Here is a 25186-nt window from a genome sequence, read left to right as displayed (position 1 = left end):
AGAAGGCCTCACTCGTCATGTGAGCTTGAGTTCATGTTCTTAATTTGAAACACACCACTTCCAAACTTCCTCTTTGACTGCATGCAAAACTTTCTTTGACTTACAAAGGTCTGCATTGATTAATCTAACATGTTTATTATTTGTGATTGCAGAACAGAAACTGCACTACTTCATATTGAGACCTGTTTCTCATATTATGGTCCCAGACTGCAGTGCAGCACTACACAAGCATAATCATAAACATATTGTTAGATGAAAAAGAGCCTTTAGCAGTATTGTCTTTGGAAAGAAACAATACTTTGGAAGTTAAGCTCGGTTTTAAAAGAGAACTGCACTTTTGGGGGGGATTTCTTTCACTTTTCTGTGCATTATAACACCACAAAATGAGTTAATATGAGCTTGCTAACAATGCACGTCATTGGGACACACTTACGAAGCCCTAAAAAAAAAATCTAACGTTTTATCGCAGTATATACATGCTGTGATCATATATGAACAAGTACATTATTTTACAGTATTTTGCCTTATTCTGATGTTTTAAAACATTACTGGAATGCACATTGATTATTGATTGGAACTAACGCTACTTCCATCAACAAGATAAAACGTCCTGCCCCCCCCCACATCATCGGGAAGCCGGCTGGTGGAATAGCATCAATACAGTAAACCTCGGATATATCGGATTCAATTGTTCCCACTGGTTTTGTCCGATATAAGCGAAATCCGTTATATGCGTATACCGGAAAATGTCCGTTTTACGCATATATCAGATTTATATCCGGTATATGCGTAAATCAGATTTTATCCGTTATAAAAAGGCACTTCCTTGACTATGTTTCCAATGTACCTGGACACGCAGGCAACGCTGCAAACGCTGCAAATGACGTCGTATAGCGGCCTGTCACGATTCGGCGAATCGGAGCACCACGATGCGGCCATCCGATATATGCGAGGGAAATTTAATGGAAATGCATTGGAACGGGACTGGAGATTTTGTCCGAAATAGGCGAAATCTGTTATAAAAAATCTGATATATGCAATGAATTTTTATTGGAAATGCATTACAGAAAAATTGGTTCTTTTTTATCTGTCCGTTGTGAGCGAATTTCCGATATAACCGAGTCCGATATATCCGAGGTTTACTGTAGTATCTTTCGTGTGCTCCCTGTTGATCTAGTAAATTCAAAAATAATCCTCAGGTTTAAAAAATAAAACGCTCAAAACTTTGTAGGGTTGTTGTCGGGTCTAAGTTGAGACCTGGTATCCTTCAGTCTGTCCTGTTGTTTTGTTGGTAGCTTTGGTGGAATCTCTATGTTGACACAACCTTACAATAATACACATGCGAGGTATGAGTTATAACCTAGCATTAACTTTTCAAAACTTTACTAGGGCGTGAGGCATTGTGAGTTACACCGAGACGTCACTCACAACGCCTATAGAGAGGTGTTGTGATAATCCGCCAGAAATATATAGTACTCCGCATTAGCTGCTATAATAACAATATCGCTGTAGCTCGGTTAATATACAGGTCATGTTATGTTATGTAAATGGAACACTGTTAGCGTTTATTGTTAAGGGCTTAAGCTGCGTCCCAATGACTTGCATTTTAGCTAGCTCGTATTAACTTGTTTTCTTGTGTTATAATGCACAGAAAAGGGAAAGAAATATGTGTTCATGTTTCACATAAGGATTGGGAATGATGAATGATAAATTCCAGAAAAAGTGCATTTATTTCCCCTTTAAGTTAAGTTTGTAACAGAAATAGAATGTAATAGGTAAAAACATGAAATAAAGGCTCAATACAAAAATCATTTGTATTTGATTGAAGGAAATAAGTATTCCCGTATCTCATATTTGCATTCTGACATCCGTCCATGACGCTAACAAATTAGTCCTGTACTCCAAAAGAACAGAAACAGTCTCTTTCATTCAAACTTCCCCATGGGAAAGACCAAAGAGCTGATAAAAGGACCACATGGACAGGATTATAAACCTGCACAAGACTGGAATGGACTACAAGACCATAAAGGAAGGAGCTAGGTAATGATCTCAAGGGAGTTGGGACCACAGGCCTGGGAAAATGTGATGTGGTTAGATGAGACCAAAATTGAGGTCTTTGGGGCTGGTTCTCTGACAAGAAACATCTGACCTCAGTACGAGGTGGGCAAGCACAAAGTTCCGATCAAATACAAAATTAATTTAGAACTTCTTATATTTTTAACATTATGTATATCTTTGTAGGCGGCACGGCGGTCGAGTGGTTAGCGCGCAGACCTCACAGCTAGGAGACCAGGGTTCAATTCCACCCTCGGCCATCTCTGTGTGGAGTTTGCATGTTCTCCCCGTGCATGTGTGGGTTTTCTCCGGGTACTCCGGTTAACATGCTAGGTTAATTGGCGACTCCAAATTGTCCATAGGTATGAATGTGAGTGTGAATGGTTGTTTGTCTACTATATGTGCCCTGTGATTGGCTGGCGACCAGTCCAGGGTGTACCCCGCCTCTCGCCCGAAGACAGCTGGGATAGGCTCCAGCACCCCCGCGAGGAAAAGCGGTAGAAAATGAATGAATGAATATCTTTGTTAAAGGGTCAACATAAACAATTAGCATTACTCACTTTCCTCACTCCATATATGAATAAGTGAGAGAATTAACTATAATCTGCACGTCTTTTGTTTTTCTTTGCTGCATTCTATTCAGCTGGCATAACTGGTTTAACTGGCGGCTGCAAGAACACCTTCACTGTGTCGCATCCAAAACTGGAAATTCTTCTCACTGTGGTAGCGCCGCTGTCAGCACTTCAACTGACCCCTAAATCACCTGTGACCTCCTTGCATCCTCCCAGCCTGGCTACACCTGATCCATGGGCTTAGCTCTCGTTCCCTCACATACACACACACACACACACACACACAGAAATATGCAGTGGAAACCACATGCAGACGTGTAAACAAACACTATTAAAAGGCAGACACGGTCCTGGTATGAGAGGTGGCTCGTTAGTAGTAATCAGCTTAGCACTCTCCGACGCCCACCGAGGGTAAGCTCTTTACAGACAAAGCCAGTTAGGAGCACGGCGAGGTGATGCCCACAACACGAATGACTGCAGAGACACGGGGGAGAGAAGTGCTGGTGCTGTGACATGGAGACGATGACCTGTGACGCGCTGAAGTGAAGTGAGAAGTGACTCACACCTACACACACACACACACACATAAAGGAAAAAGATTTACAGTCTTTTCAAGAGAGTGTAAGGATGGAGGGAGGAGTCGACAAACAAGAAGGAGTGTGTGAAAGGAGGGGAAACACTCCGTCTTCCTCCTCAGTGTGGACTCAGTCACCCCAGTGGGTTGGTGGGTGGCTGCGTCCTTCTTTTTTTAGGGCCGGCACGCATCCAACAGCGCCGCACACACTGGCACTCTGTAGCCAAGATCATGCTCGTGCACGTACACACACACACACACACACACACTGCAGTCACATTATGGCCTTGTTCACACTACAGCCAAATGTATTTTGTTACTTCAATCATATCCTGAAGGTAGAGCTGAAATATCAGATCACATGAGCTTTGTGTCAAGCATGCAGTGATCTGAACGACTCTTAATACAAACGCTGGGATTTGTACATCCCGTGCATGTGTGTGTGTGTTTGACGGAGGAACTGAAATAAACGTGAATATTTTGAGCCGCAGGTCACCATGTAGTGAACGATCCCTGCTTCCTGATTGGCTTGTCCTGCTGGTAGAGTAAGCGGCGCGCTAAAGAGCCGGCCAACAGTGACAGGTGTCATGGCTAATGTGACAAAAGGTCAAAAAGTCTGGCACAAGCGTGACCGTCCATGTGCAAAAATGCATGTCACTCTGAGCACTAGAGGTGTACAACCCACCCACCCACACCCCAACACGCCGCTTTTTGAATGGAAAAGTGAAATTGCCATGCATTAAACCGAAAACACAATGTTGCATACATTGTATTTTTGTATGTATGCATACCTTAGTCAGATGTTAACCACGATATAGTCACTATACCAGGGGTCTCAAACACGCAGCCTGTGGGCCAAATGTGACCCGCAGGACACTAGTTTGAGGCCCCCGCCTTGATATGAAAGTTTAATGTCAGTGCGGCCTGCGCAAGTTTGATATCATTGATTAATGTTCATGTTAAAGGTTAAGTAACTGTTAATAGTTATCCTCCCTATCCGTGTGGAAGTGGTAAGTTTTTGGCTTTTTAAGTTTAAAGGAAATAACTTGGAGGCTACCGTTTAGGTCGCTAGCTCTCTAGTTTGCGAGTTAGCATGTGTCTCAAGACCCTGCAGTTGCAGCAACAGAACCAATGTTTTAATAGAGGGAAAGGACCAAACTGCCCAGTCAGTATGAATAGCACTGATTAGCTCAGCGGTCTCAAACATGCGGCCCGCGGGCCAAATGTGGCCCGCAGGACACTAGTTTGAGGCCCCCGCCTTGATATGAAAGTTTAATGTTAGTGCGGCCCGCGCAAGTTTGATATGGATGCTGTATGGTATCATGTACCCAGAAAAAATTATTACGTTTGATTAATGTTCATGTTAAAGGTTAAATAACTGTTAATAGTTATCCTCCCTATCCGTGTGGAAGTGGTAAGTTTTTGGCTATTTAAGTTTAAAGGAAATAACTTGAAGGCTACCGTTTAGGTCGCTAGCTCTCTAGTTTGCGAGTTAGCATGTGTCTCAAGACCCTGCAGTTGCGCAATATGTTGTAAATAAAAGAGTATAAATGTGACTATAGTCGTGTTTTGTCATGTCTACAGGGCTCTAATAATGCTTTGTTCATTTTAATCTGAAAAAAATAATTTGTCTACCCACCAACTATATGTGGTTTCTTAAGTTTTTATTATTATTATTATATTTATTTATTACTGATTGATTGATTTTCTTTATTCTTGATTTGTTTATTTATTTTTCATCTTATTTTGTGTAGAAAAATAAAAAGTAAGATATTTGAGAACAGTGGAATGTTTTATCAGAGCTTTTCTTGTAGAAAATCGGAACCAAAGCAAAGTTTATTCATTTTTCTGTTTTTAATAAATGCGTTTTTTTGGGGGGGAAACCTGATGCGGCTCAGTCTCACCCAGACCCTAGCTCCAGTGGCCCCGAAGTAAATTGAGTTTGAGACCCCTGCACTATACAGTCAAATACCTTTTCCAGATTACATTCCAATTTCTGATTGCCAGGAGTAGTCAAGTAATTTTTTAATTTAAAAAACATGTGTTTTTCCCACCATGTCTTCAATGAGTCAGCCCACCCCCCTCCTCAGAAACTATGCCGACTTTCCATAACTTGTCTTTTTATTTTTTTTGCAGCATGGAAAAATCCGTAAAAAGCACCTGTACATATTTGTGTGGCAGCTTTTATTGTTTGATGCAAAGATTCCAAATAACTACGAAGTGTGTAATATAAATACACGGAGTCGACAGGCTTAACAAAAAGCCAGGGTGAGATTAATAGAGGAGCAAAGTGTAAGTGTGTATGAGTGTAATATTAACTTGAATTCAACAAATAATGAATAATGCTCATAAATAGACGTGGAAAACAAACACATCATGAAAGCCAAGTCATAAGATGCTAATGATAATAGAAGCGTTGCAGTGGATTCCTTCACGTTAAATACTTCCAAGGCTGGACAGCACCTATTTTTCAGGTGCGTGTCTAAACACTGCTGTCACATACTTCACACACATCCAGAAAAAAAAAAAAAAAAAAAAAAAAGATCTATGCTTGATCTCCATGACTGAGCCACTAATGTGTCCAGACTGGTAGTGACCTTCGATCATCCTTCATCCATTAAATCGTAATTCTAATAAATTGTGAGAAGTAATTGTAAGAAATGTGAATTACAATTTTAACATTTTCTTGTTCGGAATTGAGGGACGATTATTTCCAGAGAGACAGACACACACACACACACACACACACACACACACACACACACACACTATGTTAAGGGCCATGTGCTTTTGTTTTAAAGGAAACAAACTGAACAAATGCTCTGTTTTTATTATTATCATTGTCTTGTTTGACTTTTTTTTTTTTTACAAAAAAACTTCAATGGTTTTCTGCTGTTCTTCATAGGAGGTCCCGGAAAGACAGTTGATGGGGTACTCTTTAAAAAGAAATCAATAGAAAGACAGAAAAGAATCCATTCAGTCAGAAAAGTCAATACAATTAAAATGCTTAGTTTCTGGTTAAACTAAATAAATGAATTACATTGTACGTTTGTGTGAATCGAGATATGTAGATGACCTCATATGCTTGAATTCATCATAGTGGTTGGGAGAGGAAGAAAACACACACACACACACACAATCGTTATGCTCAGTGTGAGCTCGATTTCCCACCCAAACTGGGGAGAAGTAAATCTCCTTGACTTTAACAATTTAACAAAAACACAACTTTGACCTCCTTATCTTAATGTGTGGAGCAAATATGAGATAAAAACATGTCTGAAAGTGCTCATGATGCAATAATTAGGCCAATTTGATCGAATGTCTGTCTGAATATGCATTTAGCAACCGTACATTACGACACGTCCTTGTTCTTCAAAAATGAAAAGAACTGGCTATTTCTTCAAAGCAGAGCAGGTTTACACCTAACGCCCTTGAAGGCAGCGGGCGAGGGGCGGCAGGGGTCATGTCCCATCCACGTGGTTTTTGTCTTGCATAACAAGCTGTTAGCCTGACCTGAATTTGACTGCCAGTGGGGACACACCTGTCACCATAAAGAATCCATACTGGGTGTGTGTCTGTGTGCATTTTATAGGTTCTTTAAAGCACCATAATCAAGACTTTGTTGTCTTTACAATCAATAAATATAATATTTACTAAGAATGCCACTTAGGACATACTTTGAAAGCGTAGAAGGCTCTTTTGTTCTTGCTTGAAGAAATAGGCAACTGCTTACAGAGGACAAAAAAAGACCATCCATGAAAAGCTATAATATGGAATTATTGAATTTTATATGTACTTGTACTTTGGTCTACTTAAACACGCCTTAGAGCAGTGTTGATAGTGCAGCCCTGGGGCCCATTCTCATAACCAGGCTCATTTTATACTGGAAAATGGAAGATACGTTTCTCCATGCAAATGATCTAGACCAGGGGTGGGCAAACTTTTTGACTCGCGGGCCGCATTGATATGACAAAAGTTACGGGGGGGCAGACTATATATTTTACACGTAACAGTCCACCTGGTATTATTGTATCTGTAAAATTGTCATGCAATCTGCTATTATTATTATTTTATATTTATATTTAAATATTTTAAAAATAATAAAATATTATAATAATTACAATAAAATTAAAATAATAATTATTATATTATTATTATGTAAAATATGCAAATATAACAATAATATTATATATAATTAATATGATAATTAGCATTAATATAATAATTATAATAATCACAATAGTTCTAATAATAATTATAATAATCTAATAATAATTATTATTATTTTTATAATAATAATAATAATTATTATTATGTGCTTGTGTCCCTTTTTTCAGGAGCACTTTGTAAACAACAGACCATGTCAATAAACGGAAAAGATAAAACCGTCAAAAGGTTGGCTCAGGCCATGATGCCAGGTTGTATGTTGAGTTTAAATTAAATACTTTTGAAAGATTGGGCGGGCCGTATTCAAAGACTTGGCGGGCCGGATGTGGCCCCCGGGCCGTAGTTTGCCCACCCCTGTGTCCCCCCCTGCTGTTTAGATTCTAAACAGCAGGGGGGACACACAGTCGACTGATCCAAATGACCAATTATGCATGTGATTTGACGCCCCGGTTGGTGGGTCGGGGTCCGTGTCTGGGACCCTTAAAGCTACTAAGAAATGTATTGCAAATTAAACGAAAATACAGTAGATGATCAAAAGTTCAAGATCACAGCCTTTAAGAGCCAAAACCTTGGCTAAATTGGGGTGCAGGGTGCAGCCCTCATGATGGTGACTGGGTTTTTCAGTAGAACAACGCTGCTGTTCACAATGCTTGCCTGAGAAAGAACTTTTCAGAAGGAATAATGTCACTCTTTTGGACCATCCTGCATGTTCCTCTGCACTATTATTTGCACTATGACCCATCGATCATTGCACTAAAATTAATATATGTGCTCCTGTGCAATACTATGTGTATATTTTGGATATATTGTATATATCTTGTTAAATTGTCTTTTTTACTCTACTTTATATACTTTTTTGTTTTTTAAACTTGACTACTGCACTGAAAGGAGAAGCTCTCCAATTTCGTTGTACATCTTGTATAATGACAATAAAGGCCATTCCATTTAAATCCAATTGACAACATTTAGGGATGGATCGAGAGGGAAGTCTACAAAAAATAGACATCAGATCCAGGCAATGGATGCCATCCATGGAGACATCTTCACCACATGGAGCAACATTCCCAACAACATTCCCTTTTGGCATGAAGAATGCTCAAACCAATTTTTCCGGTGATTAACAACTACTTTTTGAACTATTTTGAGGAGTTTTTTGCTTTTGTTATGGGCTTAAACTTTTATACTGTGTATACTGTATACAGTATATAGACACAGATCTTGTCTCGGTTCAAGGCCGAGACCAGGGAAACGTTGGTGACCACTGGTCTCGACAGCAGAAGAGACACACACACGGACACATGCAGTCGATACTGATCCAATTGGCCAGTTATGCCTGTGTTTTGTCCAATTAGCACACAGTGAACAGACCTGCCTCTGTGCATTGTATGACAATAACAACCAATGGGAATTTCAATTTAATACAATAATCTTCATGCAGTCTCTGTCATTTCCAAAGTAGTGTAACCAAAGTGGATTAAAAAAAAAAAGTCATTGTGGCTCTGCCTGTGCCTATACGTGCCAATCACAGGGCACATATAGACAAACAACCATTCACACTCACATTCATACCTATGGACAATTTGGAGTCGCCAATTAATGTTTTTGGAATGTGGGAGGAAACCTGACGACCCGGAAAAAACCCACACATGCACAGGGAGAACATGCAAACTCCACACAGTGATGGCTGAGGGTGAAATTGAACCCTGGTCTCCTAGCTGTGAGGTCTGCGTGCTAAACACTCGACCGCCGTGCCGCCCTTGCAGCAATCAATTGAAAAAAAAAGTCATAGCTAGTGCAACATAACTGTAAACTGGATTGAATCCTCCATACTTGAGTTTTCAAATTCCCTACTTTTTCAGACCTGGACATGCATTAAATGAAATTCCATCATTTTCCGTGCTTGTGTAGGAATTCTGCCTGATGTAAATTCTCATCGATTAGTTCAGCTTGAGTGATCCTGAATTTCAATTCTGGAAATGACCAGGAGGCTATTGCTTATATGTATTACATAATTGTACCACAACACATACGTGCTTTGTTTGTAGATAAAGACCCTGCAGCACAAACATCTCCACCATTGAAGCAGACATAACATTAACAGTGCATCATTACAAGATAACCCCAATGATTCCTCTTGTTTTGGATCATCTGTGTCTGTTTGTGTTAGGAAAATGGAGATTACAAAAAATTCCTAAATGTAAATACAGTGGAACCTGGTGAAGTTCTCATGCAGTCCCAAACAACTGTGGTGTTTTTATTATTAAAAAGTGTCTGTTTAAGTCGACTTGAATGAAGTACTGTCAACTTCCTCATTACAGTATTCCCAAGCAGCATGAAATGGATACTACGACTTTAGAAAACATGTACACTGTGGCTTCCAGTTCAGTGCAAAATAAGCTTCAAAATAAAAGCATGTTAACTTGGATTGCGTCACTACTCCAGAAAAACGGTTCTTCGTGTTAGCTGCTACAACAACAATGCTGCTTTAGCTTGGTTTATATACAGGTCAGTTATGTAAATGGAATATTGACGGCATTTTTGGAGGTGCGTCCCATTATGTGCATTGTTCGCTCTTCTTCTCACCTGGTCAGCCTCTAACTAGAGGGCAAACACCACTGCCCCCTATAGCCCAACCCCTGAATCACAGCTCAGAACCATACACAAAATTTCTTTGCCACAGTATCATTCAAAAACAGAAGAATAAAAATATACAAAAGTCGAGAAAAATGTCAACAAACTGCCACAGCACGAAATGGATACTGTGACTTGTTACAGTCGAAAACATGTACACTGTGGCTTCCAGTTCAGTGCAAAATAAGCTTCAAAATAAAAGCATGTTAACCTGGATTGCATCACTACTCCAGAAAAACGGTTATTCGTGTTAGCTGCTACAATAACAATGCTGCTTTAGCTTGGTTTGTATACAGGTCAGTTATGTAAATGGAATATTGATGTCATTTTTGGAGGTTTTTTTTAGGGTTCTATACTCGAAATAGGTGCGTCCCATTATGTGCATTGTTAGCTCTTCTTCTCACCTGGTCAGCCTCTAACTAGAGGGCAAACACCACTGCCCCCTTTAGCCCAACCCCTGAATCACAGCTCAGAACCATACACAAAATTTCAGAAGAATAAAAATATACAAAAGTCGAGAAAAATGTCAACAAACTGCCACAGGTTCAAAAATCATTTCATATCACCGATTTCGGCTATGTTGACAACCGCCTATGTCGACATCAGTCAGCCAGTCTGAGTGACGTTGAGATAAGCAGGTTCCCCTGTACATGTCTCTACAACAGAAATCTGGACTCACAGATGGAACTCTAATGATGCAACAAGAGGGAGGGATGAGGGCAAAGATGGCTAAGTATGACCAAGTGGGAAGAAGAGGAAAAGACACGGAATGATACCAGAATGGAGGGCAAAAGATACACAGCCCGTCAGTCCTGGGGTGGCAAAAATACCCTCACAAAAGGATCATTTATTGGTGGTGGAAAAGTGTGGGGGGGAGGTAGGATGAAAGGGGGCCAGTGCTGTACAAAGGCATTTGAGAGCAGTGAAACATTCACAGCCAATGTGTAACATTCTCCCCCACGCTGCCACCCTGACGCCACTCTGCTCGCTTGCTAAACAAAACTTCCAAGCAGACATATGGATGCAAGCTTGAAACTGTTTTCACTGATGCATTTACAGTACATCCACATGGCACATTTAAATGCTCCTCTATCTGCTCGGGCTGCAGGCGCCGAGCTCCTAACGCACCCAATTTGTAGCAGACAGTGGGCTGAGGAAGAATGTTTTGCTTTAGGGGGAGAAATGTCTGGCAGGGTTTGAGGCCTTGTTTAGCTGCGGTGGTCGCCCCCATAAGGAAAATTCTCGGAATGCAAAAAGCATAAATGACAGTACAGTTTTGAAGCTGACTTTGCAATCAACAGGAAGTCACTTGTGTGCATGTTTTAATGGTGTGGAACTGCACAGTAGTCACGCTGCTTAGTGTTAATGATACTGCAACACGTAGTATCACATGTTGTATTACATATACATATATTATCTTCATAGAAATTTGGGGTTTAAAAAAATGGTCAAACATGAATGTTGAGGTCAGCTTAAAGGGACACTTAAATAATAACAGAAATCACCGTGGAAGTGGGATCGAGTTAAGCAAGTTCATTCATTCATTCATTTTCTACCGCTTTTTCCTCACGAGGGTCGCGGGGGTGCTGGAGCCTATCCCAGCTGTCTTGGGGTACACCCTGGACTGGTCGCCAGCCAATCACAGGGCACATATAGACAAACAACCATTCACACTCACATTCATACCTATGGACAATTTGGAGTTGCCAATTAACCTAGCATGTTTTTGGAATGTGGGAGGAAACCGGAGTACCCGGAGAAAACTCATGCATGCACAGGGAGAACATGCAAACTCCACACAGAGATGGCCGAGGGTGGAATTGAACCCTGGGTCTGCGCGCTAACCACTCGACCTTCGTGCCTGAGTTAAGCAAGTTCCACTATACAAATATATGTCATAATGTTACATCTACAATACCGAAAAAATGTGCTAGAACACTAAAGCAAGCAATTTATGTCCATTTTTAAAATGTCACCCGTAAATACAACACTCACGTCACATGCGGGACATTTGGTTGACAAGTCAACCGAAATGCAGGGTCAGAGTTCAAACGATTTCAACTCAGAGCGGGACGCTTCAATGGCAAGTCTGAATGGTTTCTTTGTGTGGGGACTGTGCTGCAGTGAGTTGTTTGCAACAGAAAAACAATGGCTGAAGCAGAGCGGAAGCATTGGCACTTGTCCTATCTATAGAACGATATAATGATGAACGATATAACTAAATGTGTCGCATTTCATAGATGCAGTAGCTGCATATGGTCACATTATTTGTGCATGAAAACATAAACGGTTAGCGTGATTTAAAATTCTTACCTGTCCCCTCCTTGTTTCCGTTCTGTTGTGTCCGCAGCTCCTCCGACTTGTAGAAGTCGATGCTGGCATACGTGTTGATGCTGGAACTGCTACCGTTGCCAACTGCCGCACCCCCTCCTCCTCCTCCGATGGCAGAGCCGGCACCCAGGACAGAGAAAAGGCGAGAAGAAGCCTGGTTACCTGGGGGTCCATCCAGGCCCAAATGGGTGCTCTCTTTGTTGGCCAAGTCCAAGTCTATGTAATTGAGGCCTTTCTCTGTGGTGGGCGTCTGAGCGTTGGTGGCAACGGACTGCTGCTGTCCAGGAAGGGGTGAATGACTCAGGCTATCCTGAACAGATCCGTTGCGCCATGGCGTGCTTTCAAAGCCCTGACGGCGGGGTGCAGCTTGTTCTGGGAAGAGCGAGGCCGTGGAAGAAGAGGACGTGGAACCAGAAGTGGAGAGGGACGGTGAAGCGAGGAAGCTTTCAGAGCAGTGTCGTCTGCGTCCTTGGGGGTCGGCACGGATAACTTTAGCTCCGTGGTCCGGGTTGGACCCCGATTTGGCTAAAGGAAAGTCTAGACCCCGTGTTGCAACACAGGGTTCAGTCCTTGTCGGGGAAGGAGCTTTGGGAGAGATGCTGGATGATGGCCCTGCAGTTGTGTTGCTGTTCAGGCTGAAGGCCATCACTGTGTAGTCCCCGCATGATGTGGGGGACTCGGACTCTGGAACAATCTCTCGGATCTTCCTAAGATGTTCCTCAGCCATTTCAGCTGCCTCTTCACAAGGACCTGCTTCATCAGAGGCTTTGGGAGTAACAGTAAGAGTTGGAGGAGTGGGAGGGGTGTGGAACGGAGGGAAAACCAGTGGGGTGTGGTGTGTAGGGGAAGGAGAAGGGCCCAGGTCCATGTTGACATACTCAGAAGGAGCCGGGGGAGTAATGGGGGCTGAGGGGCTGCGGGATAAGGGAATAAAGTTCCCCAGGCAGGACACAGGCCTGTGCTGGGGATGCTGGTTGCTTGTTCCGTGGGACTTGGATGATCCATGCCTTAGACCCCTACCGCGCCCCCCTCCAGCACCAGCCTGGCTGCTGTTCTCCCCCTTAAACTCAATACTGACATATTCCCCGGGGCTCTTAGGTTCTGGGAGCATCGGATTCTCTCTGACCCTGGGAAGGGTGTTAGCCTTGGATACGTCAACAAAAAGACTCACAGGTCTGCTTCGTGAATGGGTACTGTGTTTTGGCAACCCACCAGAGACTTGTCTCTGCTGGAGTTTGTTCCCCTCTTTGGACCCCCCAGCAATGATGCTTGCTGCTCTGTCTTCGCACTCTCCAAGGCTTTCACTGCTGGCTGAGCTGGACGAGTATGACGAGGAAGACAGGGACAGGTGTCGTCCTGCCATTGAATTGTTCGCCACTTGTTGCTCTTGGCACCCACTTAATGTCCTCCCACCAACCCATCCCATACCACCATTGGGCCTTCTGCCACGTCCTGGTCCATCGTCAAAATGTCTGGCGGAAGGGTTGTGTTTGTATGACCGGGGAAGGGAATAGTAAGAGTACACCATCTTGGGGACGTGTGAACTGTTCTCCGATTGACTGGTGTGTTCTGAAGGTGGAGGACTCCCATTCACAGATCGAGTACTGATTGGGGACATGTTCATGTAGTCGCTTCCTGCTCTGCTGTCTGCACTACCACTGCCCACCCAAGCACCGCCAGAGAGACCTCCACGTTGATCAGGGGAGCAGCTACTGTTGGGTGACATGATCATATAGCCATCTGAGGAGGGTGGATGTCGGATCTGCTGTGGCGGGGACACGCTGCTGTTTGGGGTCATGGCCATGTAGTCATCAGCAGGTTTAGGATCTGAGTCTGGGACGGAAACAGCTGGTGACTGGGACAGAGACACTGGAGGTTGAGTGACCCCTGGCAACATAGACATGTAGCCGTTGTCCATTCCTAAATCCACACCGCCACGTGCTACTCCACCTGTTTCACCTCTGAACTCTCCTGCCACATCCAAGTACCCTCCCCCAGCCCCTGCTGACCCAGCACCCATGAGGCATTCCCTCTGCGTTGAAGAGGACGTGGAAGAAAAGGACTCCCGGCTGGTGCTCCTGGACATAATAGCATAGTCCGCAGACTCTTCGTCCGCCGGTTCGTCTCCTCTGTGCTGACATGGGACCAGCCTTTCCAAAGCCATAGGTGGTAAGGATGCACGCTTGCTTAGCAACTTCCGCTCTGCTTCGCACTCCCGGCTGGATGAGCGGCGGAGCACTCTCCTGGTCTGGGGCAAAGAGCCGCAGCCTGTTGCTCCAGGTGCTGGCAAGGAGCTGGACGTCATGCCGCTTTGATTGTTGGCATTGCCGCCGCTATTCTGGCCCATTAAAATGTAATTAGCTCCCTCCTCGCCAAGAGACTGGCTGCCAACGCTACCAACAGAGCTTCCAGGCAAGTTGGGGGAGACTAGGCGCGTCTGTTCCCCAGGACTGGAGCCATATTCATCAGAGGAGCCGTAGTCACTGGGTGACCCCGAGACAGAGGTGCTATGCATGGGGACTCGACTGTAGGGGCCACCTCCTGCCCCAGGACCAGCACAAGATGCTATACCCCCAAACTCTGACCCGTGGCCAGAGCTGGAGGACAGGCTTGGAGCTGGGGAGGGTGCTGGGGTGGAGATAGAACGCATCAGACCAAGAGGAGTTTTGGCGGTTGAGGTGGAGGCTGAGCGTGCCGACTTTGATCTGAGGATGGGTGTGGTGGAGCAAGACCCGTTGGTGGACGGACTGGAGCTAAGCACTGCAAGCGGCATGTTTCCCACTAGGCCCTCCTCCACTTTGCTCCCATCACTGGCAGTGCGAGATCTCGGAAAGCCGTGACGAGGGGTGGGAGAAGCGCTGGAGCTGCCGACACCTGTCCCACCGTTAGTCCCTCCGGGAGGTTCAGTTCTGGGTCGGCGGGTGAAGCCCACCTGGCTGGGAGGAGGATTTGAGTGGTGCCGACGTGAAGGGACGCTGATGGGGTTGGACGCTGTGGCACCTCCTCCGGGTCCAGAGTTGGACTGAGATTTACTTCGCTGGCGAAACTCCTCACTGAGTGCCTTCATGGCCTCCAGTAATGTTTCGTGCATGTTCTGGGCAACCACAGAATCATCCGCCTGGACAAAAGACAAAACAATTAGGTTACTGTCTTGGGTTGACTACAAACATAAAACCTAGTTGTAGTTTTTCTGCATTGTTGATAAAGGGATGAATTTGGAAGAACATTAAAGGAGGACGATGAGAGGCGCACCTGCATCCAGAACTCGCCCGGGCCTGTCACGGCGGAGCGGCCCACCTCAACGAAGAAAAAGTTCTCAGAATGCCCGCAGCGCCGGACGTTCATGAGCTGCAGCACCACGGCTGCAGCATCGGAGTTCAGCTTGACAAAGTTGACCGTCTTATCGGTCAGGCAGAGGCGGTAGATGCCCACTAGATTCTTGGCTTGACCCAGACCTTTGGGCCACACTTTGACCTGCCACACTTCTTTGAAGGCTGGTCCAGGATTGGGAACACCATAATCTCCTCCTGCTCCTCCGTCTGTGGGGTTCTTACCTGAGAAGTAGAAAATGAGACGGTTTTAAAAGTGCTCATGTGACCTTCATGCATCAAGAAAGAAAAAGAACACCGCCTCTATTTACAACTTCTTCCGAGAACAAGGTGCCTTTATTTTGTACATTGTGCTGATGTGCAACTTTTCACTGATTTTCAACCAGATCTGACAGCAAAGCGAGCATGCATCAGCTTGTGTGACCGGCTCTCTTACCTGCAGGCTCCATACCTGGGGGCCCCGTTTGTCAACCGCACACGTACATACATACATACATACATACATACCTACCATTGTGGAAAGAGTCGACAGCTGCAAACAATGAAAAACTGTTCTTGTGAGGGTGGAAAATTAAGTACACTTAACAAGAGAAGAGAAATGTCATCAAAAACAGTCATAAAAAAGGTCTTACACTTACTGAGCGAAAAAGATTTACTTTGTCAGCTCGTAAAAATGTGTGTGTCTTTTCATTAGCCATTCCGTTCATCCTTTGTGCATGTCCGCACAGTGGGCTATTATTGGACACAAGGTTTTTGATGACTTATTTTGAACGCTTAACAACACTTGGCTGCTTATTTGATGGTTCACGTCTGTTTTTTTCCTTGATCGGAAGCAGGAAATATGACCTGTCTTTTACTTGTAATCACAAGGGAGCTTACATCTGCTGAATGAAAGGGCTGCGATTGAAGAAATACCTGAATATGACTCATATGCACATGGGTGGGCCCAGTATTACTCTATAAGAAAACACCCCAAAAAAATACCGCAATGCTGTTTTGGATTGAATTCCAAACAAAAATCTACTTTTGCTCTGAAGTGGACTTATGTATGTTGTTCCATTTTTAACATCACAGTACATGCTGACCGCCGCATTCCAAATCTTTCCGGAGTCTATGCTGCAAATACTTCAACAACAACCATATGTTGACAAGACGCCTGACGATGCAAAGTGGATGCCAAATTAGCCGCTGGATTGAATTGAGCAAACACTCACAGGCCGACGTATGATCGCAAAACACGAGGTGTCGCAGTGTGGTCTTCTCCTGCTAAAAGATGGAGGATTTTTTTTTTTTTTTGCAAGTTGAACCAAGAATAGATTGGAGTCTGTGGCTTCTTCGCACACACGCACACTGCATGAGATGACTCATTCAAGGCCACGCATGGTCGTTTCATGCTTCTTTCAGTGAGCATCAATCCTGTTTGTCTCCTGCATTAAGATTTATAACAGGAAGGCGGTTGATAGCAAGGGGGATTTTTCAAGGGGACCAAGGGAATGGGGCTTCATACAAGATACAGAAAAAGAAAACTCGGATACCTCGGATAAAAACCTCGGATATATCGGATTCAATTGTTCTCACTGGTTTTGTCCGATATAAGCGAAATCCGTTATATGCTTATACTGGAAAATGTCTGTTTTACGCATATATCGGATTTATATCCAGTATATGCGTAAATCGGATTTTATCCGTTATAAAAAGGCACTTCCTTGACTATGTTTCCAATGTACCTGGACTGGGCAAAGAGAAAAGAGACGTAAGGTAATGAGAATTTAACTTTATTGGACTCTGAGCATAACAAATTGTTAATTAAGCTAGGCCCTGTTACGCCCGTCAGGCCTACGTTATTTCCAATAGTGAGGTTAAGATCTCATTCAATAAATCCCAGGGTGTTTTCTGGCAGCATTTGCCAGAATAACCCAGTTTCGTCGGCATTAAAAATGTCCTCTGCTTTAAAACGTCTCAGAATGTCAGCTAGCTTCGGAGCGCCACGATGCGGCCATCCGATATATGCGAGGGAAATTTAATGGAAATGCATTGGAACGGGACTGGAGATTTTGTCCGAAATAGGCGAAATCCGTTATAAAAAATCCCATATATGCAATGAATTTTTATTGGAAATGCATTACAGAAAAATCGGTTCTTTTTTATCTGTCCGTTGTGAGCGAATTTCCGATATATCCGAGGTTTACTGTATATGAAATGTCGATTGGGAACAAAAGTTAGTGTTCGCTTGAACAGACAGACTTTTCGTGGGCTTGTTTTTCCGTTTCAAGAGGCCGCTCAATAAGATCAAGGAGGGTGAGTGCTGTTTGTTTGGAGGACGGCGTGGCCTTAAAATCTCAAACACACTCGCACACACCTGCATACCTGCACACACACACACACACACACACACACCACTTTCATCCCACTGCCACTCTGGCTCACTAAAAACCCTCAAAAAGCCCCCAGAAAACATTTAAGATGTGTCCAGAGTTGCACAGCAACTATCAAACATCCATTCTTGTTAGGTTACATAAAGCCAGGATTGATCCTTTGGTGGAGTAATATGAATTATGGAGAACCCCGGGCTTTCCTCTGGGGGGGGAGTAGCCTTCCCGGCAGTGTGCTGCTCAAACAAAGATGGAAGAAAACTGCTTTTTTTTCTTCCTTTTCACCGGGTTACTGCACAAAGTGTGCATAAGAGATCCCTGGGTGTACTGGAGGGCAATGAAGCATTTACCTTGAACCTTCCGTGTGTGTGTGTGGGACAACATTCAACAACCTTGGGGCGTATCTTAACAACCGGAAAACAGGGGGTATTCCAAAAAGGATCCTCGCGGAGTGGCAGAGTTTTATAAATGAAGCTATAGAAGCGACGCAAACATGTCAACATTGCCAAAATTTGGTTCAGAGCCAGTAAGTGTTTGTGAGGGGCATGCAAGAAGATTCAAATTTATAGCAAATGTCATAACAGAATCCCCGTTCCTCACCAGTGAATGCGCCCTGCTCGCATTTCCAGTGTGTGACCTCATTGCCATAGCATGCTGTGATACTTTCTATGCCACAAAGACTGCAAAGTAGACTCCTTTTTCTGCTGTTCTCTGCTATTTTTTTGCCCACATTTCGGGCCGACGGGTTCTGTGCTTTTTCACAGTGGTAGCCATGTGCCCCCCCCCCCCTTTTTTTTGCCTTGTTTTAACCTCACCTCTTGTGTCATGCATCTGCTGCACGTGTAATCTCGCCAATCCGGAGAAACACAGAGCTATGCAGACACCAGCATTCATTTCACATGTGGTGCGTGTTATCCAGGCAGTGCAGACGGCCGCATGGAAGTGAAAATAAAAAAAGGGAGGCATCCAAGGATGGGACAAGCAAAAAAATAAACATGAAGAGAACCTCAAACTTGGGCTTGCTGGTTATCCTGGTGCTGAGGTAGTAAACATAGCGTCTGTGAACAGAATGTTCCCAGAGTTCCTGGGATCTTTGTACAGAGAGAACAGTAGCAGTATTGCCAAATACAGTACTGCACAAATACTTATTCATTCATTCATTCATTTTCTACCGCTTTTCCTCACGAGGGTCGCGGGGGTGCTGGAGCCTATCCCAGCTGTCTTCGGGTGTAAGGCGGGGTACACCCTGGACTGGTCGCCAGCCAATCACAGGGCACATATAGACAAACAACCATTCACACTCACATTCATACCTATGGACAATTTGGACAGTCGCCAATTAACCTAGCATGTTTTTGGAATGTGGGAGGAAACCGGAGTACCCGGAGAAAACCCACGCATGCACGGGGAGAACATGCAAACTCCACACAGAGATGCCTGAGGGTGGGATTGAACCCTGGTCTCCTAGCTGTGAGGTCTGCGCGCTAACCCCTAGACCACCGTGCCGCCCACAAATACTAATAATTATTGAATATACAATAATCCAGCTATTAATCCGAATCAGTCCACCTTTACAAGCTGTCCCATTTTCATGGTAAGATCCCAATTCCGTGGGGCAAAGACAAATAGAGCGAGTGAATATTTCATCTCACCTAAATTTAAAACACTCCTGAATTTTTAAGCTGCTGCAGAAAGTGGAGCAGCACAATGAAGCTTCGCCTTCCCCCGACTGTATGAGTACATCAATATATCCAATATACGGAGTGTATTAAATTGCATCCCAGAGGAGGGTGACACCAGGAAACAGAAGGGGGTGTCGTGGGAGTCCGTAATGTAAAGCTGATAAATATGTGGGCACTTCCTGACCTCAACAATGCTAATGCTCCGGGAAGCCAACCACAATCAATACATCTAAAATGTTTCCATTATGGCTGCACCATTCCTCAAAAAAATGTGATTTTTGAGTTTTAAAAAAAAATTATTATAAATACTATTAATATTATCGTCTTTGGGTGGCACGGCGGATGAGTGGTTAGCGCACAGACCTCACAGCTAGGAGACCAGGGTTCAATTCCACCCTCCACCATCTCTGTGTGGAGTTTGCATGTTCTCCCCGTGCATGCGTGGGTTTTCTCCGGGTATTCCGATTTCCTCCCACATTCCAAAAACATGCTAGGTTAATTGGCGACTCCAAATTGTCCATAGGTATGAATGTGAGTGTGAATGGTTGTTTGTCTATATGTGCCCTGTGATTGGCTGGCGACCAGTCCAGGGTGTACCCCGCCTCTCGCCCAAAGACAGCTGGGATAGGCTCCAGCACCCCTGCGACCCTCGTGAGGAAAAAGCGGTAGAAAATGAATGAATGAATGAATTATGGTCTTTTACTACTTGGGCTTTCTGACGTACTTCATGAGAAGTCATGTAAGAACAGTTGACATGACTGAAGATAATCAATTTGGTCAAAAACATGGCTGACTCGACAGTACAAGACAAGTTTAAAAAAAAAAAAAGCCAATTAATTAGCTGATGAATGATAACCATCAAAGCTTGACGGTCATGGCTTGTTGGCTTCGTTACCCTGGCTGGAGATGCTTGGTGAGAAAGCTAATAACATTGCAGCACGAGTCAAGTCAAATGGGAAAATCCGTCGCTATTTATTATTTTTCTTCTAAAGCACTCCTGATTGGATGAGTTCAGTGTGAAAGAAGTGGCCCGGCGGCGACACATTACAGGAAGCCGATAATCATTCCCAAAACAGTCAGGATAACAGCACAAAGCCTGCACTGTGCCACCGGCAGCTGACACTGGAGACAGCAATTAGTGGCTAATTAGCGAGATGAGCAGTGCTTAACGTGGCTTAACGTTTAATCGGGCCATGCAGATCTCATTGGCCCGTGCAGGCAGGCACAAAAACACTCACACAGCCTCTTCATTTTTTGCAGAATGGAAGGACATTTAGCGTTTATGCATCAATTTCCTGGATGAGCTGTATTAGGCCCAACAGCATTAGCGTGGATGTAAAAACACATGTTTTCTAGCCAAATGGGGCAGATAAAAAAAAACAACAACAATTCCAGTGGTAGGGCTACACAAGTCACAAAAAGCCTGAGCAAGTTGGCTCCTTTGTCCTGGTTTGGAGTGCATTAATTAACTGATATGTGTTTATTTTGTACAGTTGATCTATCTTATTGTACTGTTACACCGTAATATTTTTTTGACTTGATGGATTATTTTCGGTGGTCTAGTGGTTAGCGCGCAGTCCTCACAGCTAGGAGACCAGGGTTCAATTCCACCCTCGTCCATCTCTGTGTGGAGTTTGCATGTTCTCCCCGTGCATGTGTAGGTTTCCTCCGGTTTCCTCCCACATTCCAAAAACATGCTAGGTTAATTGGCGACTCCAAATTGTAAGGTAAAAGGTATGAATGTGAGTGTGAATGGTTGTGTGTCTATATGTGTCCTGTGATTGGCTGGCCACCAGTCCAGGGTGTACCCCACCTGGGATAGGCTCCAGCATACTTGCAACGCTTGTAAGGATAAGCAGCTTAGAAAAAGGATGGATTTGGGTTTTAGGGCTGCGTGCTTAGCGCGCAGGCCTCACAGCTAGGAGACCCGGGTTCAATTCTACCCTCGGCCATCTCTGTGTGGAGTTTGCATGTTCTCCCCGTGTATGCGTGGGTTTTCTCCGGGTACTCCGGTTTCCTCCCACATTCCAAAAACATTGCCTCTCGCCTGAAGACAGCTGGGATAGGCTCCAGCACCCCCGTGCCCCTCGTGAGGAAAAGCGGTAGAAAATGAATGAATGAATGAATAAAAAGGCCTCAACTGTCCTTCCATGACAAACCAATCTGTACAAACAAGGAGTAGGCTAATGATAACAACAAGAACAACAATAGCAGTAGTAATAGTAAATATCCCCCCACCAGAAAAGGGATTTATTTAAGAGGTAAACACATGAATAAAAAAAAATTGTCCCAGACGATCGCAATCTCAAATCTAAGAAAATCTTGAGCCCCATTTTCTCCGTAATCGAGATGGAGCGATCTTAAAAGGAAAGAACAGCTGATTTGCCGATGAGCCAAGAGCTAATAGAGACCATAAGCACTTGTGTAGAAGTCGAAGTTTTATGTTGCTTGTGTGTGGATACAATTTCTACCTTGTTTACAGCTGCTGCTGCAGCTCCAAATTTGGACTCTGCTATTTAGTTTTATTGAGGTCAACAATTCCTGAGGTGGTGCCGGAGCTGTGGGGCAATTTTCCTGGCAAACTCTGAACGCGAGCCGCGCCTCTGGGTCCGTTCTGCCAAGGTTAAGCCTTTACACACGCCACTGACTCCTAATAGCTGAACAAATAGCTACCCTCAATACTGATACTGTACTCGTCGCCCGAGAGGGTCTTACTGGTCTCAGCTGAATAAATATCTGTGATCCACATATCGCCCTGCGCGGCGGCGGCCTCATGTTTGTGTAATTGGCATCCGCTTGAGGAGAGCCCGTGCGAGGCTGGATGCTGCCTAAGACGCTTTAGTCCAATTCCCCAGGCTCCGATACGGAAGTTGACACGCCACTTTTTTAGGCATTATCTCATGTTATATACAAAGATAAACAAATAGCATTCATTCATTCATTCATTTTCTACCGCTTTTTCCTCACGAGGGTCGCGGGGGTGCTGGAGCCTATCCCAGCTGTCTTCAGGCGAGAGGCGGGGTACACCCTCAACTGGTCGCCAGCCAATCACAGGGCACATATGGTCCGTTATAGACAAACAATACATATTAGACAAACAACCATTCACACTCACATTCATACCTATGGACAATTTGGAGTCGCCAATTAGCCTAGCATGTTTTTTGGAATGTGGGAGGAAACCGGAGTACCCGGAGAAAACCCACGCATGCACGGGGAGAACATGCAAACTCCACACAGAGATGACCGAGGGTGGAATCGAACCCTGGTCCTCCTAGCTGTGAGGTCTGCGCGCAACAACAAGTCTTTGTGTGGAGTTTGCATGTTCTCCCTGTGCATGCGTGGGTTTCCTCCCACATTCCAAAAACATGCTAGGTTAATTAGCGACTCCAAATTGTCCATAGGTATGAATGTGAGTGTGAATGGTTGTTTGTCTATATGTGCCCTGTGATTGGCTGGCGACCAGTCCAGGGTGTACTCCGCCTCTCGCCCGAAGACAGCTGGGATAGGCTCCAGCACGCTCACGCATTTCATTGTTGTTTGTCTGTTAGCAGGATTACACACACACATGTTTGATTTCCATCCAACATTGTGGAAGATGACTAACAAAGAAATTGCTCAATTCTGGAGGAAATCCGGATTAGGCTTTGACAAGGCACATTTTGTACATGCTTAACGTGAGCATTCATGTCAATTTGACGCATTCCTTGAATTGGATTGTGCAGGTGTAGCAAATAAACAGCATTAAACAGCAGCCAATTATTTCCATGCTTTGAAAAAAGCCTCTCTCAGCATCGCGCTAAGGGAGTGGCTCTCTCTGCACTCAAACAGTGCAGCATCTCTTGGCTGCGGGCCCCTCCAGCTTGCAGTCTGCAAGCTGTGAATTCTTCAAGTAGGGGACAAGTTCTTCACTGTACTGATGCTTGTGTGCATGTGTGTGTGCATGTGTGTGTGTGTGTGTGTGTGTGTGTGAGTGCATGGCACATACCAGAGGCTGGTTATTAGAGGAAGGAATCCTAACAGTGTTCAGTGTGTGTCAAACATATTTGCTACTGCAGGTTTAGGCAATGGTCGGCCATGACCTTTTCACTCTCCTCTTACTGAACCGCTGAAGGGGCTTCCATCATATTTAGCTGTAGGCCAAAGACACTCAGTGAGGGTGAACATGGGATGGGTGGTGGGGGAGGGTGGGTGGAAGACACTGGAGACACTTTTACACTTGATCACTGTCAGTAAGGCTGATTCCCTGAATGCAACAAAACACTGCATACAGCAGGGGTCTCAAACTCAATTTACTTGGGAGCCACTGGAGCTGGGGTCTCGGTGAGACTGGGCCGCATCAGGTTTTCCAAAAAAAAACAAAAAAAAAAAAACGCATTTATTAAAAACAGAAAAATGAATAAACTTTGCTTTGGTTCCGATTTTCTACAAGAAAAGCTCTGATAAAACATTCCACTGTTCTCAAATATCTTAATTTTTATTTTTCTACACAAAATAAGATGAAAAATAAATCAACAAATCAAGAATAAAGAAAATCAATCAATCAGTAATAAATAAATAAATATAATAATAATAATAAAACGGCAAATAATAAAAACTTAAGAAACCACATATAGTTGGTGGGTAGACAAATTATTTTTTCAGATTATAATGAACAAAGCATTATTAGAGCCCTGTAGACATGATAAAACACGACTATAGTCACATTCATACTCTTTTTATTTACAACATATTGCGCAACTGCAGGGTCTTGAGACACATGCTAACTCGCAAACTAGAGAGCTAGCGACCTAAACGGTAGCCTTCAAGTTATTTCCTTTAAACTTAAATAGCCAAAAACTTACCACTTCCACACAGATAGGGAGGATAACTATTAACAGTTATTTAACCTTTAACATGAACATTAATCAAACGAAATAATTTTTTCTGGGTACATGATACCATACAGCATCCATATCAAACTTGCTGCGGGCCGCACTAACATTAAACTTTCATATCAAGGCGGGGGCCTCAAACTAGTGTCCTGCGGGCCACATCTGACCCGCGGGCCGTGTGTTTGAGACTCCTGGCATACAGCCTTACCTCAGAATGCATGCGCCTACCGCAGGGCTATCCAAAGTGCGGCCTGGAGGCCATTTCAGGCCCTTATGTCATTGTTGTTCTAATTTCAAGGGTTCGCTCCATTGTGGTTTTTCCAAATATACACTACACAGTTGGTCGATTTGGTACATGCATACAAATTACTATACACAGTTCCACGTGTCCAAAAGGAGTAGGAAGAAGCAAAGCATCCCATTTTACATCAAATACAATACAGTTGTTCACTTCCAGTCTTGCAATGCTTCTTGTTCAATACTGAGGAAAATGATAAGGTCATATAAAAATGTGGTAAAGTCACCTACTTTCTATGATAGTCATAATAAATAATATGTATGAAATAGACATAACAGAACAGTTGTTTGATAATGGCTGA

General features: G+C 44.0%; 1 protein-coding gene across 1 annotated transcript in view; it reads right to left on the bottom strand.

The window, feature by feature from the left end:
- Positions 1-25186, bottom strand: part of si:ch73-335l21.1 (insulin receptor substrate 1-B) — a 40171-nt gene that overhangs the window by 11311 nt on the left and 3674 nt on the right. The window contains exons 2-3 of the mRNA XM_058067867.1: positions 15583-15884; positions 12313-15448 (exon numbers count right to left, since the gene is read on the bottom strand). Of these exons, the coding sequence (XP_057923850.1) occupies positions 12313-15448; positions 15583-15884 (3438 nt within the window). The remainder of the gene's footprint in view (positions 1-12312; positions 15449-15582; positions 15885-25186) is intronic.

Source organism: Doryrhamphus excisus, chromosome 3, assembly GCF_030265055.1.
Source record: "Doryrhamphus excisus isolate RoL2022-K1 chromosome 3, RoL_Dexc_1.0, whole genome shotgun sequence".
NCBI classification, from domain to species: domain Eukaryota; kingdom Metazoa; phylum Chordata; class Actinopteri; order Syngnathiformes; family Syngnathidae; genus Doryrhamphus; species Doryrhamphus excisus.
Note: the sequence above shows the minus strand (reverse complement) of the source record. Positions and strands in the feature narration are given on the sequence as shown.